The sequence below is a fragment of the Bradysia coprophila genome, unplaced genomic scaffold, assembly GCF_014529535.1.
Source record: "Bradysia coprophila strain Holo2 unplaced genomic scaffold, BU_Bcop_v1 contig_350, whole genome shotgun sequence".
Lineage (NCBI taxonomy): Eukaryota > Metazoa > Arthropoda > Insecta > Diptera > Sciaridae > Bradysia > Bradysia coprophila.
In genome coordinates, this window is record NW_023503608.1 from 6,859,458 (window position 1) to 6,874,754 (window position 15,297).

The 15,297-nt window shown below is 35.7% G+C and overlaps 4 protein-coding genes across 5 annotated transcripts; 2 read left to right on the forward strand and 2 right to left on the reverse strand.

The window, feature by feature from the left end:
- Window positions 1-79: 79 nt before the first annotated feature.
- Window positions 80-4,025, reverse strand: LOC119080609. The gene is made up of 4 exons (XM_037189011.1): window positions 3,617-4,025; window positions 2,019-2,180; window positions 1,639-1,788; window positions 80-383 (listed from the first exon to the last, which is right to left on the reverse strand). The coding sequence occupies exons 1-4, from the start codon at window positions 3,678-3,680 to the stop codon at window positions 169-171; spliced, it is 591 nt and encodes a 196-aa protein (XP_037044906.1). The 5' UTR covers window positions 3,681-4,025; the 3' UTR covers window positions 80-168.
- A 145-nt stretch (window positions 4,026-4,170) lies between these two features.
- On the forward strand, window positions 4,171-11,600 carry LOC119080607. 2 transcript variants are annotated; one of them, XM_037189008.1, is made up of 3 exons: window positions 4,171-4,282; window positions 10,844-11,113; window positions 11,172-11,596. In XM_037189008.1, exons 2-3 carry the CDS (start codon window positions 10,850-10,852, stop codon window positions 11,481-11,483), a joined length of 576 nt encoding a protein of 191 aa, XP_037044903.1. In that variant the 5' UTR covers window positions 4,171-4,282; window positions 10,844-10,849; the 3' UTR covers window positions 11,484-11,596. The 2 variants fall into 2 exon arrangements, with proteins under 2 accessions (XP_037044903.1, XP_037044902.1); XM_037189007.1 differs by lacking the exon at window positions 4,171-4,282 and adding an exon at window positions 5,445-6,220 and having other exon boundaries at window positions 11,172-11,600.
- LOC119080608 (regulator of nonsense transcripts 3A-like) lies at window positions 8,847-9,648 on the forward strand. The gene is made up of 2 exons (XM_037189010.1): window positions 8,847-9,002; window positions 9,045-9,648. The coding sequence occupies exon 2, from the start codon at window positions 9,059-9,061 to the stop codon at window positions 9,584-9,586; it is 528 nt and encodes a 175-aa protein (XP_037044905.1). The 5' UTR covers window positions 8,847-9,002; window positions 9,045-9,058; the 3' UTR covers window positions 9,587-9,648.
- Window positions 11,521-14,578, reverse strand: LOC119080605 (succinyl-CoA:3-ketoacid-coenzyme A transferase, mitochondrial). The gene is made up of 7 exons (XM_037189005.1): window positions 14,311-14,578; window positions 13,792-13,990; window positions 13,026-13,237; window positions 12,376-12,963; window positions 12,144-12,317; window positions 11,912-12,082; window positions 11,521-11,847 (listed from the first exon to the last, which is right to left on the reverse strand). Exons 1-7 carry the CDS (start codon window positions 14,386-14,388, stop codon window positions 11,704-11,706), a joined length of 1,566 nt encoding a protein of 521 aa, XP_037044900.1. The 5' UTR covers window positions 14,389-14,578; the 3' UTR covers window positions 11,521-11,703.
- Between the last annotated feature and the right edge of the window lie 719 nt (window positions 14,579-15,297).

The following is a 15,297-nucleotide window of genomic DNA, read 5'->3' on the forward strand; positions in this document are numbered from 1 at the left end:
TGAAAAGGATTTTTTGTTATTCTTCGGATCCACATTGAAAGAATAATTCGATTGGACGGAGTATTTATTTTTTATAAAAAAATCTTAGAATTTACGTCATTGTACTACAATCATTATTTGGACGGACTTTGTTTGTAGTTAAAAATCTATAAAAACTCGTTACAAAAGTTACAGTAAATTCTTAATTAGAGCAACTAATGAAATTGCTAATAACCCAACCGCAGTTGATGAACTTAAATTTATTCGAGTTGATCCGTTGCATCCGTCTGTGCTGCATGTGAAAATACAAGATCTGTATTCCATTCGGTCACCTTTGTTTTGCACATAGTTGCAGTAATTTCCCAAGTCCTTGGATGAACAAAATCGTTTAGCACCGATGCCACCTATTGTGGTGTTGGAGAGAGAGAAAATGTTTCAAATTGTTCTTGATACCGTTTTTTTATTACATAAGACAAAACCGGATAATAATAGGATTAGAAAACAAGGTTGAAATAGTTGTTTGTTCACAAAGGGAAGAAAGGTTGAAAGTTACTTTTCGATAGTAGCAAGGGCTACATGTCGCCCGAGAAAATGTAACTTTTCTCACTCATAATGAAAACACACACTACATGCGTCGAGAATCGCTATTTTCATAATGTATACACTTCTTTCGACGAAGTGTTGACATGCTGAAGGTGTCAATCCCGGGTGAACATGAAAGGTCCCGTCGGCTTCGCCTCGGATCAACAAAATTCACACTAAAACTCTGCTTTTCAACTTTTTATCCCTTGTTATGTAACTAGGGATAAAAATATTAAAAGTAGAGTTTTCGTGTGAATTTTGTTGATCCGAGGCGAAGTCGAGGTCAATAAACACACGAAAATTAGACTTTTCATTTTTATCCCGAGTTATGTAATGGATTTTACATGCTGAGAGCTTCGAAAGAAATGCTTAAAACATGAAAAGTACAGTTTTCGACGCATGTAGCATGTAAATGAATATTCCACAACAAAGCACCCGAAGTTCATTCTGAGTTATGAAAAAGCAAGGTTATTAGAGCAAGAAAGCGATGGTAAACAAGTATGACAACAGTTTGTAAAATTTCTGGTATGACAAACAGGTATGGGTATTGACGAAGAGGAGGTATTTTATATGCATGATATGGTATTGCCAATACCTATCTTTTTTCGGTGTAAATTAAAACGAAGTTTTACAGTCGGCGACTTTGAAGTAAGTGACGAAATTCGATTCATCTGTTTTTCAGGTGATCCACTCATTAAAACAAAAGTGCTTTACGTCTTTAGACTACCTCGTGCGTGTGTATAACCATTTCACCCGTATAAACACGTTAAAGCACTTTTGTTTGTATGAGTGGCTCAGCTGAAACAAAATGCGTCACTTAATTCAAAGTCACCGACTGTAGTCTAAAGTTACTAAAAACAATCACAACAAATAATAGAACGACATGCACTACATCTACTTCGCTTTGTCGTTTAGTAGACAAAAATACATATGTGTAGCGTTATTTTGTGATGAATATTCATGCCAAATAGCCAAATCTATTGCAACTGAAAAATGTAGCGAGCCTACCACGTCGAAGCAAGAACTCTTTCTTCTTTAAAAAAACACTCTTGGCAATAACGAAAAATGAATTTTAACCATTTAGAGCTGTTGACTTTATGCAATACTTTGCACCATGCACTGAATCGCACTCTTCGGGCTGAATCTGGGCATCCGGCTGGGCAATCATCAAATCCGAACAATCAATTGTTTTATCGGCTGAACATTGATAGCATTTGATGGATGTTACTGTTCGCATGCGAGTTAAATAATTGTCTTTGTGTTAGTCTTTTGAAATGTTTTGATGGAAGTGAGTGAGAATTAGTATTAAAATAAAGAAAATTTGTAATATTAAAAAATTGTCGATGATTTAGTAGATGAAAAAGACCCCTAAATCAACCATTTTAGCCACAACAACCATTTAATCGTATTAGTACATGTGTAACCATTCTCTGCCACCAAACATCGCTCATAAGTACCTTCGAATCTTCCAATATGCTTGATGCAATACTTAGCCCCATGTACACCGGAACAATCTTGTGGTTCAATATCCGGTGTATCGAATCGCTCGAACCATTCACCGCATTGGAATGGCGTTGCAGAGTCCGTCGCATTGCACACATAACAATTTATTGCTGATGCTAAACATAGTATTTTACGTGTTTCAATTGGGTTGCAATTCGAATTAAAATATTCAAATAAATAATGGAATCGATACGGTGAATCCATCTGATGGTTATGATTCACCACCGTTTCTGATCGACCAAAACAATATGGAAATTGTTGGAAATTTTCAAATGTTTATTCGTTCAATGCCAATGGAATCATACCGAAATGGTAACACACGTTGAGTGAAATTAAATGGCGATTAATGATCCAGACATTAATTGCGTAGCGTCAGCTGCATAATAATTGGTACGGAGAAATATGAAACGAGCGCCATCGAGTCAATAAACAAATAAAATCTTCATCCGCTGTGTATGCACTGCATAGAATTATAGTGTAGAAGTGCTGACCGACAAATTGTTACAGCTAGGAATAATCAATGAACGTACAAACCCGGTATGGTCTGTCCATACAGATTGGAGGAAATATCGATTTCATATAAAATAACTCAGCTTTAAATGGTTTTCATTGAGAGGTGAGCTTGTTTATATGAAATCGCCATTTCCTCCAGAAAAACCGGAATTTTCGGTTCGGTTTAGACCAGCTCACCTCTGATTTCCTCCTCTCCATACAATTTTTGATATGGTCTAATACCTATAGCGTTTCATTGGGAATAATTTCGACTAGACATTTTGGAAAATCATTTTGCGAATTCGTCGCAAGCTTTTCTTCGGAATAAGTTAGAATGAGCACTCAGACAAGGATGAAATCTATGAAATTTATGAAATCTATGAAATCTTAGGAATATAATGAGATAATTGTACTGTGTGGTCATGCCAATACATTTATGCCAACCGAAATTTAAATGTCTTCGTGTAACATGAACTGTAGAAATTACTTGATCCAAAAGGAAGCTCGATTGCATTAAGATTTTAGTGTTTTTACGTCCTAATCAGTACATTCAAAAATTGTATCGGGAAGTTAACGACATTAATTTGTCACATACGGCTATTCACCTGTTATCGATAACGATGACAAAAATAATAAACAAGCTCTAGGTCCTTTATATAGCAAAGTTAATGTTCAACTAAATTGAAGTACAAGATTTGAAATCAACCGATTAAAAATACTTTGATCAATGGAAGTAATAGACCCGATAATAATACTGGTCATATGATTGCTGTTTGTAACAGGTTAACGCTAGAAATGAGCAATACCTTTGAGCTAATTATTAAGGCTTCTCCTCAATCAGTTCGAGGTAAAATCATAATTTAAACGTAATCTTTGTCAGAATTTTCTTAGGACTATGTCTCACACTCTTTCATCTATTGATCAACATCACTAACAAACATTTGAATTTGTAAGAACCTTGCGCGAAGCACCTTGCGACGTACGTAACAGTAGGAACATAAAAGAACACGACTGTGTAGTGCACAGCACACCACCTCTATTCAGGTGTATTATTATTTACCTGATCCCATAATTGAAATAACCACAGCAGCAGCAAAGGTAAGATTCATTAATGAAGTTTTCATTTTGTCGCTGTAATATTCCGCCTTGTATAAATTTGAAGATAGACTCGAACACAACACAAAACTTTAGTTGCAAAACAAATAAATGGGTGTGACGTTTGAATATCAGGTTCGAAAACAGCCAAAGTTATTGGAGTGAAATATCTTTAGCACATTATATCTGAAGTTCTCGATATTGGAACGCCTGTGCCTTTTCGATTTTGGTATTAGAAGAAGTAGCACGAAATTATTTAACAAGATAAATGACACGGAAGAACCTCACATAATTTTGTTTATTGTAACAAATATTGAATTAGCCACACGTTAATGTGCATACTCGTTTCGGACTGAAATGAATACTGGCTCACGTCGCTTAAACGTCGAAATATCCATTGATAATCGTCTCTTTCTTTCATTGAAAAATACAATCAAAAGGTGGTCGCACACTCAAGTTATTGTTTAATAAACATTATTAATGAGACAATCAGTTACATTTGTGGTGGTATGACAAACTATATACCGGCGTGTATGCATACAAACATTATGTTATGTATCCAATGTTATGAATCACAAATTTATAGTTTGTTTCATTGAAGAAGTTTAGTTTTATAGTGCTACGTCTTCAGGTGAGTTTAACATGGGTGGTTCGAAATAGTAAACGTTAGATAAATAAAATATAAAATGCACTATTGCACTATAACATCAGATCAGAAAATTTTTGTCGTATCCTTTCTCAATAATTTATATCCAAGCGTATAACAGCGGCCATACTATTCGCCTTACTAATCTGGGGAAAAAAATTCAGCTTAAATCATAAGTCCACTTTTGTTTGGTTTTAGGAAAAAAACGTAATCCTGTACGTGGATCGCGTGTATCGTCATGTCATTCGTTTATTTCATAATTTTTGCTTCTAATTGCGTTGTTTGTATACTGTGGAGAGGGGTACTATACTGTAGAAAATCCTGTTCGAAAAGGTTTCTTACGTGTTTATATTCTACAAATGAATTAACTTTACCATACATCTGCAATTAAATTCCTTCCTAAAAATTCCTGAATGAAATGTTTGAATTTTCAAGAATTTAATTCCAAACATATGCTTTGAATCTTACTCAGAGCGAGAGTTCAGACGGCAAGCATATCAGCATTTCTACAATCGGATCTATTACATTATTTGATTCAAGAAAGCGATTGAAAATCTTTTACTTCACTTTTTAAACATGCTTTTCACTATATATAAGGCCGTATTGACCAGGGCTTGTCGTTTATTTCTGCAATCGTTATCGATAACAGATGATAGGTTGTCTCCATACATTATTTTACCGACATAAAAACTTCCACTCCTAAGTTCGCCAAGAAGTTCAATTTAATGCCGAGTTTACTATTAAATGAAATTTTTATGCTGGACGCGACAATGACGAACAATCAAATTCTAACAGCAAAAATAGATTTATATCGAGCGTCTGAAAGTTCGCTTGCTCTACCGTACAGTGGACTTTACAGTAGAGAGATATATAAAGAGGTTTATACCTCATATAGCCTTTCTGAATTTAGAAATATTGTCCTCCTATAAATAAAATTTACCAGCTCCTCGATTGCATTTGAGTAAAATTACGTATTTTGGGGCTTTCAAGCGAAAAATTGGCAGTTCAGATACGAAGACCATATTTTTGATGATCACGATTCATTGTGGCATTTTCTTAATATTGAATTTAAATTGTTATGTTCATCAGTTCAAAAAAAACTGACCAAAAAAAAAGGTTTGACAGTACCACGACATATCTTGAGAAGAAGTAAAACGCAAACTTGCAAACGATAGGGAGTCATTATCATTTTATCATTGTGTAGTAAATAATACCTAAGTTTGTATAAATATTACGTGTATAAATGAAGCGCCGCCGATAAATCAGTGTGATGTGTTTTTATTAAATATAAGTAAAAGAATAACAAAACTTTGTACGATTACCATACATAGACTTAAAAGTTACCTGCTTGCCTGTGTGTTTTTTCATTATTATTAAGTTCTTCAGCTATTTTTGCTTATTTGAATTTTAGTAGTTGTTCATCGCGAACACCATAACATCGTTTTCAATGTTAATATGTGAATAGTCGGTCGCAGAAAATTTCATTTTTATTGTGTTTTTTTCTTCTTCGTTTCATTTTGTGCTATAAACAGCACTTAACGTCTATTTTCGGTGTGATTTTTGTTAGCATTTTTAATTATTTAATTGAAAGTTTATTTCGCGTCGATCACTACTTGAACAAACTGTACGCTACGCAGTATATATTGGTTGTATTACCCGATATCGACTTATATGGTTGAAATGAATATAAACGGTGGACATTGCTTGGGAATGGAAATTTTCAAAAGCTCCGACATAAACAAATAAAAAAAAAATCATAAAAACTTGTGGTGTTACAACTGTGCGGTGGAATAATTTAATGTTCGTTGCGAATTTAATGAATAATTTATCAATACAGTCGTAGTGTCGACATTCGGAAATTGGAATTTGCCCGAAAAGAGAAAGAAACGCTTTCATTTTATTGGATACGCTGAGTTGAAGAAGGTAATTTTTTGTTTGTCAATTTATATCGGGGTATCGTATTTTTTCGTGGTGTTGTTAATGTTTGAGCAGTAGAGTTTTAATAAGGAAAATTAGAACATACGTCTGATGATTTAAATGAGAGGTAGAGTAAGAATGGCCGAAGCAAAAGTCATTTTCCATCCACCAGTCTCACATCATATATTAGAAATTTAGAACTAGTTTTTTTTTGTCTGAAACTTACAATGGCTGTTCTTTCGTTAGGGAGCTGCAACAACAAATTTTAACACTGGATAGTAGAGAGGACAGTAATTCACTCAGGTTATATTTATTTGTAAATTTGATTCCACTGTTAATCAAATGCTTCTGAATAAATTCTGATAATTGTATCAGAAGACAGGTTTCAACCATTTTTGATGTAAAATTCTTTACGTGTTGCGGTGCTTTGGACATATTAAATATGCATTTACTTTGTCTAATCAAGGAAAGCGCATACGGACGTGTTAAAAAAAATATTTTCATGAGTGGGAATCCCACCCTTTCCCCTTCGGATCGGGCTATAACGTCCCGGCTCGTCAAAAATAAGAATTTTGAAGTACGGTCTCAACATACGATTATGAACTGTTTTGTTAATTTAAAATTAAGATTGGATTATAACAGTCGACTCTTCGAGCTCCTGTACGAATGTGTTAGAAAAATAATAAATGTATTAACATTTGAGAAGAGCTCACCGCCATAGCTTTGCAAGGTCTTGATACTTATCTTTTAGAAAAGACAATTACATGTTCAAACAATGACTTAATCTGTTACTTCGTTTGTTAAAAGTATAGTGTAAGTTGAAAATGGATAGAGAAAGTTGCCCAAAAATTTAGAAAAACCGAAAAACTTAATGTTCTAAAGAATTAAGCCGATTTTTTTAAAAATCATTTTTACCATATTACCGTACTTATCCGAAAGTATCCAAAGCCAGTTCAAAATATTTCAGAAACACTCTGCCATAAAGTCCTCGAATACGTTTCCACAAAAAAATATGAATTTTTATACATAATGCAAATTCAGTTGAAAAACTGAACCTTTAGACATATTTGAATCCACTAAATGTTGACAATGTCTTTTTTGCATATTAATTTAAAATTGTTGCATTTTACCACTAAAATGTAGCTCTAAGAAATGTTTGCTTTGACCTGAGCGACTGTTACATTTGACTTTAGTTTCCTGTTATTTCATTTCAACTCAACCAGCATAATTAAACATTCTATCTAATTCGTTTTAAAGTCGTGCCCCGGATTTTCGTATAATTAATATAATTAGCTTTTACACTCGCATTTGTTCCATTTTTCGTTCCATTCATTTTTCAAATTGAATAAGTGAAATGAATGGAATTATTTAACTAATAACTGCAACCTTGTAGGGGTGTCTGCTCGCAAATGTCCTTAACGGTTTTTGTTCGTATGCAATGAAAGTTAGTTAGGTTAGTTAGTAGAAGTTCGACCTCAATTAAGACAATTTTAACCACAGAACGAAATTTAAATCTTTCACTGGCAGCATCTAATTATTTTCATATCATCGGAACAGAATCTTTTACTTCATTAGTTTTGAAACATAAATTCTATTCTATTGAACCAAATAAGTGAGACGTTATCGCCCGATAACACGCGGCACACTAAAAAGTTGTATGGGTCTCAATTCAATTAACTCCAGCAACTTAGTCGTTCCGACTATTTTCTTTCTACTATATTTCAATCGACATTTTTCATGTGTAAAATCGAAATGTTTTGTCTCTTCTTTATTGTGTAGATACGACGCTTATCAGTGTACCAACACAGAATTACTCAACGTTTTATCGCAAAATTTTCATTAACACCAAATCTCTCTGCCAAAAGATTATAAGCAGACTGAAGGTGGTATTACGAAAAAGTGACAAAAAACGACAACATAAACATTGAACTAATAAGAGTCAATTCGCCAAAACTTCGAACAGTCGGGATTCAAGCCGACAGCGATTCAAACGAACTATGGCTCAAATGAATCGTCGTTCAATTCTGATAATATCGTGAAACAATTTTTTTCCCGAAATTTTTTTGTTGGGCTGTTGGCTGTTGGGCTTAGAAAAATTTTCTCCGGAGTTGTCGTGAAAAATGTTTTTTATCAATAGCTAACTTTCCCAACCGCACGCCCTTTAAAAATTTCGGTTTTATCGAGATTTTTCACTTGTTGTGGCGGCTGGGTGATACAAAAATAGAGGATCCAAATTTTCTCACGGTTGACTTGAGGCAATTGTGTAGTTTGAGAGCAACCACAGCCCTGCTTCTAGCATGAACATAGAAAATATTCGGAGGCTGATGAAATCACAGTAGGCACTGCGTTTCTGTTGTACAGATATGACTTGCTTTCGTTGTATGAGTTAAAACATACAATACAAACAATCCTAAGCGGTAGCTCTTATCACTAAAGCCTCCAAATTTGACACTTGTCAATTCAGTGTTCATGCTAGTAGCAGTGCTGTGGAGCAACTCTTCAGTGGAGAAACATTTCCTTGATCAATGATTGATCATTGAATCTGTTACTTCATATGTGTAAAGAATTTTAGATTTTTTTTGTTTTGCTTAACAATTTCTCTGTATAAAGAATGCAATGTCTAACTCTTGAATCAAATTCACAAAGTTCACTGTATTTTAGGAACACCACTTTCAAATTATATTTTTCGGAATCCGCTTTCGGAAAGTTGTCCAAATTTTTCGTTTTGAACAAATAAAAACAAAAAAAAAGTTTTGACTATTTATGTCGTTTATCAACTACTAAAAATTCATTCAATTGAAAATATCAAAATCCCAACAACAACAATAAGAATCCCAAATCGATATGACTAGTCATGAATCTAACATTTCCAATTCGAAAGAGGAGAAAAAGAGAATGAAAAGCTTGGCCAAGGAGGAGAAACGAAACAATAAACTGCTGAAAGAGGAGGAGAAGAGAAGAAGTAAGGACGAGAAAAAACGAAGTAAGGAAGAACTAAAGAGGAAGCAAAAAGAAGAAAAGGAGTTAAGTAAACGGAACAAGAACCCACCGAACATGAAAGTGGAGATAAAGAAAACAAAATCCGAAGCTCGAAGTGTAAAATCTGAGCCCAGATCGACCGACAAAGCTAACGTAGGCGCGTCTCCATTTCTCAAAAGTAGATTCGTGATGCCTCGAGGGCACAAAGGGTACGTGTTCCCGGTAACTCCAGGACCAGCCAGATATCCAGTCACCAGCATAAATTATCCAATTATGAAAGCTAGACGACAAAAAGATTTGACGAAAAAAATGTTAAATGGGCCAAGACCACCGGCTTACACAATGGGAATTAAGCACAGTGAAATACGTGAATTTTACAATAAAATTCAATAAAAGAAGTGCCGTTGATTATCGATTCAATTGATATGAAGTACATAAATTGAATGAAACCTTAATTTCTGTGTTTTCTATTTAATTTCCATTCCATGTGTCTGGCCATAGCAGATGCAATGGTCAGGCGTATTATACCACACAAGTTCTGGTGGATTTGCATTTCAGAGGTAAATAATGTTTGCGACTAACTATCGAGTCTCTGTTTAATTTAGCACGAGTTATTATTTGTTCATAAATTGATTGTGGGGTGGGGTGTTCTCTGATATTTTCTTGAGTCCCTGTGACTGACTCAAGGATAGAAAACTAAAAAAACCTAAATTAAAATTCAACATTCTTTTGAGCTCTTATTTTCGTATTCAAACTGTCTCCGCCGTCGGAGCTCATTAAAAAACCAAATCGATTTACTTTGTACAGGTCACCACACAAACTATATAGAGTTCACCACAAAAGTTGTGACGAATATATGTGGTGCTGTGATGCATTTATTCGAATGTTACTATTGCGTTTGTGTTGATAACGTAAAAAGTTTTCTTTTAAAAAAGCTCAAGAATTGCAAATGCAAATAATTCGGTGTCAATGGGTTGTGAAGGTCGTTCAATGGAAATGAAATACAAATTGATAGACAATGAAATGAGACATTCGGAAAATCTGATGCTAGTGTCACCTGTACACTATGAATTTGAAGGGATGAGGATGATGGAGTAAGTTATAAAAGAAGTTGCTTTTTTTCTCTTCATTTGAAATATATTTTTGCTACGCCTTCGACAATCTCGAATCATTGGTTTTTCAAAGCCCGGCAAACGTTCTTATATCAAAAATGTCGATATCGACTTAAGTATATCTCTTCAACAAACAAAAATGAACAACTGATTATTCGTCCGACTCTAAGTCTATTTCAAAAATTCTTTGGTATATGAATGAACGACAAGTATTTGAATTGGATGAAATCGGTCAAGTGGACCCGAAAAACTGATATCAGTATCTACAGAGTGTCTAGTAAAAAATAGATTATAATGCATGAACAAAGTGATGATGAATTGATGATGATGCAGCAAATAAATTTTTGAGCGTTGAAGTGAAATTTTCTTCACATAAGACAATAAATTATCTGATTCTGCGTTTTCATATTTTTCTTTCCAAATCTAATATTTATCTCCATATATTACGAACGAACAAGTGTCCAGGGAACAGTCAGGTCTTTGAATCATTTTCTCTTTGATCGTTTTAATGATTGGTTTCTCTACCTTTCCTTCACAGAATAATATGGCAGCCACCGAAAAGGACAGCGAAACGGGAGAGTGCGTTTCGACTGAATCCGATGACGCCAGCGACTCCTCTATGGAATATGACAACGAAACCGGCGAATTCGATGCAACGATAACGAGCCTACGGTTAAGAAAGACGGCCAAATTTTCGATTCCAAAAAATTTGATCGCCCCACAAGATGACCCACGGAAATGCTGTTGCATCGATCCGAACGACACATTCACACTAACGAAAAAGGAAGATGTTATCACATTGCAAGAGGTACGTTGATATACGATTGGACTTCGCATTGTTTTAACTCTGTTGTCTTTGTGTCTAGGAAATAATTCTCGGCTGCAATAAGACGAGCCACCGATTGTTCTTGATCGTTGCGTCGATGTTCTTTTTCACCAGAATTTGTGCGGTTTTGGCGGTGCTCATTGAATTGTCGATGCATTGCTGGGCACACAAGAAAAATAGCCGCAATTCCAATCCAAACATTTACTATCGAAGTCCGTTGCACGTATTCACGTCGCAGTTTTGCATTGTTTGCCGGCACGAAACGTCGATGGACCAGGTGATTAAGTTGCAAGATCAACGGAGCAGACATTGGCGATTGAATTTGAAAAATGTGGCAAAAAATATTTATTGAGACTTATTGGTGTGAAGGGAGTTATCACAGATGCTAGTACGTTAATAAATGCAATTTTGTATTTACATAATAGAGTACATGATAGACATATACACATGCGTTGTACCAGTTTATAAACATCTTTTCGTAAACAAAGGAAACAAATTTTCATACAGAGTCTCTCGACTTCTTGAGTCACATTACGGTGCTGATGATAATAGTGATGATGATGCTACGTTCATCACACATCGATCTGTCCCATCTTTTTCAGATCCGGCGAAACCTCGAATTCACATCCAGTACTTGTGATGATTTCTTCGATGGTTACGTCTTCGCCGATTTCCAGCAGTGTCAAACCACTCTCTTTATCAACGTCGAATACGGCCTGTGAAACAGTTTTGTCATAAAAAATCCAATGGAACGACAAAATGCTGTTATGCAATAGAAACCTTTTCCGTTATTATCATGTCCACACATCCTTTTCCCGTCAACGGCAAACTGCATTTCGATAATATCTTATGGGAGCCGTCCTTGGCATTGTGTTCCATTGTTACAATGACTTTTGTGCCTGGCGCTGATACTAAATCCATCGCACCGCCCATACCTTTGACCAGTTTACCCTGAAAAACAATGATTGATTTGACACAAATCACTACACGAACGAAGCTTGTCTTTTCTTACCGGAATCATCCAGTTAGCTAAATCTCCGAACTGCGACACTTCCATAGCGCCCAGCACTGTGACATCAATGTGACCGCCACGAATCATAGCAAAACTTTCATCCGACCCAAAATAGGATGCACCTGGTACAACCGTGACCGTTTCTTTTCCCGCGTTTATTAGATCTGGATCGACCTATTGGACGATAAAAGACTTGAGAAATTGACTCAATCGGCCAATTGCGATGAATTACATCATTCTTATACGGGAACGGACCCAGGCCGAGTATTCCATTTTCCGACTGTAACATGACATTGATACCCTTGATATAATTAGCAGACAGATTAGGAATGCCAATTCCTAAATTGGCGAACATGCCATCTTTAAATTCCAGTGCCACTCGACGGGCGATACGCTCTCGTAACTTTGCCGCTGGAGTATTTCCTACGATCGAATCTTTGGCACTTTCACTTCGAGTTTTCAGTCGTTCAATACGCTTCTCGTATTGCGATCCTTTGAATAGACGGTGCACGAATATGCCCGGCACATGTATCTGATCTGGATTTAATGAGCCGACTGGAACGATTTCTTCTACCTCGGCGATGGTGCATTTAGCCGCACGGCACATTGCTGAGTTAAAGTTGCGTGCCGATTTGTTGAAAATTAGATTTCCCATTTCGTCAGCTTTTTGTGCCTTTACCAATGCAAAATCACCGACAATTCCTTCCTCCATTATGTACGGCAGTCCGTTAAATTGTTGCACCTGTTTTGGCGAACTAGCTACTTCAACGGTTTTGTCCTTCGAATTGTATTTGATCGGTGCACCACCTTCTTGGATGAGCTAAATAGTAAAAGAAAGAGGTAAGCGAGTCGAAAACGAAAAATAAGACAAAAATGACGTACTGTTCCATAACCTGTCGGAGTGAAAAATGCTGGAATTCCTGCACCACCAGCACGAATACGTTCAGCCAGAGTGCCTTGAGGTGTGAACTCCAACTCGAGCTGTCCGGACAGATATTGACTTTCGAATTCGGCATTTTCGCCAACGTAAGACGATATCATTCGCTTTATGCGCTTCTCTTTGAGTAGCAGCCCAAGTCCGAAGTTGTCAACGCCTGGCAAGGAATAAATGTGAATTGATGAAAACTACCATCAATAATCAAGTCGCGTTAACTTTCCGAAAATATTGTGTCTATCAAGAGGAGGAAGACTTTTAGCACCGGAAATATCCCGAAAAATTCGGTAAATGAGGCATATACTCTCATGGGAAGTATAAGTAAAACGGCTCAATCAGGAGAACTTCGATTGTCTATTAACAAGCTGATAACTCGTCCGACAAAAACTGATAACAAATTGAATTCGGCGACACTTTCATTGCTGTTACTATCTTGTAAGAATGTCTCTCTAACACACACCAAGCGGCATCGCACCATTGAATCAATGCATATATCAAAATTGTCTAATATTTGCAAATTACACTGCTAATCGAAATATAAATAAACTCATGCCGTGATGGAATCTATTTCTGGACGAGAAGAAAACGATTGCGGTTGTTTGTGTGATTTAGAGAATCGAAAGATACTTAATTCGATCGTAGATTATGTGTTGGGGGTCAATCGAAATATTCACACATCACACACCCACCCACACAATGTTTTCATACACATACCTGCATTATTCGATACAACAGTCAATTTCGACGATCCTTTTGCTAGTAAAGCAGCTATCAATTTCTCTGGAATTCCGCACAAGCCAAATCCACCAACAAGTAACTTTGCTCCGTCAGGTATATCGGCAACAGTTTCCGCAATATTTTCATAGATTTTTGATGATTTTGGTGGGCAATTCGAGTATCCACAACTGAAAATCTAAAATTATTGCTGGTTATAACACACGTCAAAAGACACAGCGTAAACATGTTTTTCAAATTTTGTAAAAAATTATTTTGATTTGCATAAAATATCCATTTTTAGGTCGACTTAAAAGACTTAAAAAACGGTGTGTCTATGCGTAAAATAAATCACCAATGAACCACGTTTGTCTTATCTTTCAAGAAAACGATATGTCGTCGGTGTAACCATCGAAAGATTTAGTAACAATGAAGGTCGGATTGTTAAGTAAATATTATTATATAACACACGACTTAGTTGTAATAAAATTCGCGAACAACATTCCCAACGTCACTCACTTTTGCAACATTTACAATTCCAGGTCTTTGTAAATGAGAGTAAATCAGACGATTTTTGAAAACTGTTGCCAAATTCATGGTAATATTTTCCGGCTGGTAATAAAACCTGTCTACAGTCCAAATAGATCCAATCAACTGAATTGATTAGGTTAATAAATGTAAAATTTAAGATGAAAACGAAACAAAATGATACAGGTCTGTTTTGAAAATACGAACTGACAGATTGTGACCGTGCTGTCATACTTCTGTCATTATGACACTCCTGGTATTACTGTCATCGCAGCATCAGCCCAAATCGAGGTGCCGCAATTGAATTGAATTTAAATTATTGTGCAGTGTATTTTGTCTGAATAGCTAAATAATTTTTTACGAATATCAAAACGGATTTCACTAGTGTTTATTTACAGACGGCTACTCTGAAATAAGTTACTTATTTCGTTGCAGCTGAGTTGCATCTGTTCCACCCATGCAAGCAAAACTTTGTTTACGTCTTTATACCGTTTTTACTACGTGTAGGCGTGTAACCATTTCAGCCCTATAAACAAGTATAAGAACTCTCTTTTGCATTAGTTATGCAGCTGAGAAACAGAAACTTATTTCAGAGTCGCCGACTGTATTATTTTTATTGTGATCAAAAATTTTACCACTGGCAGTGCGATCGCATGCCAAAATTTGTGTTCAAACTAAACACAGCCAACTTCGCAAAGAGGGATAGTTTTTGAAATGTTTTATAAAAAAAAGCAGTTACATAGAAAATACTATGGAAAATTGAATTAAACAGTTTTAATAACCAAGAAATGTTAATATTTGAGGTCAAGGAAAATAGAAGCATTGAATTGCTCGAAAAAATGTTTAAAATTTGTCTCTTATCAGCCTCCAAATTTGACACTTATCAGTTCAGAGTTCATGCTAGGGGAAGTGCTGTGGGTCGATAATTACACTAGAAATCCTATTTGTTAGCCTCCTTACAATTTATTTCTCCCACTT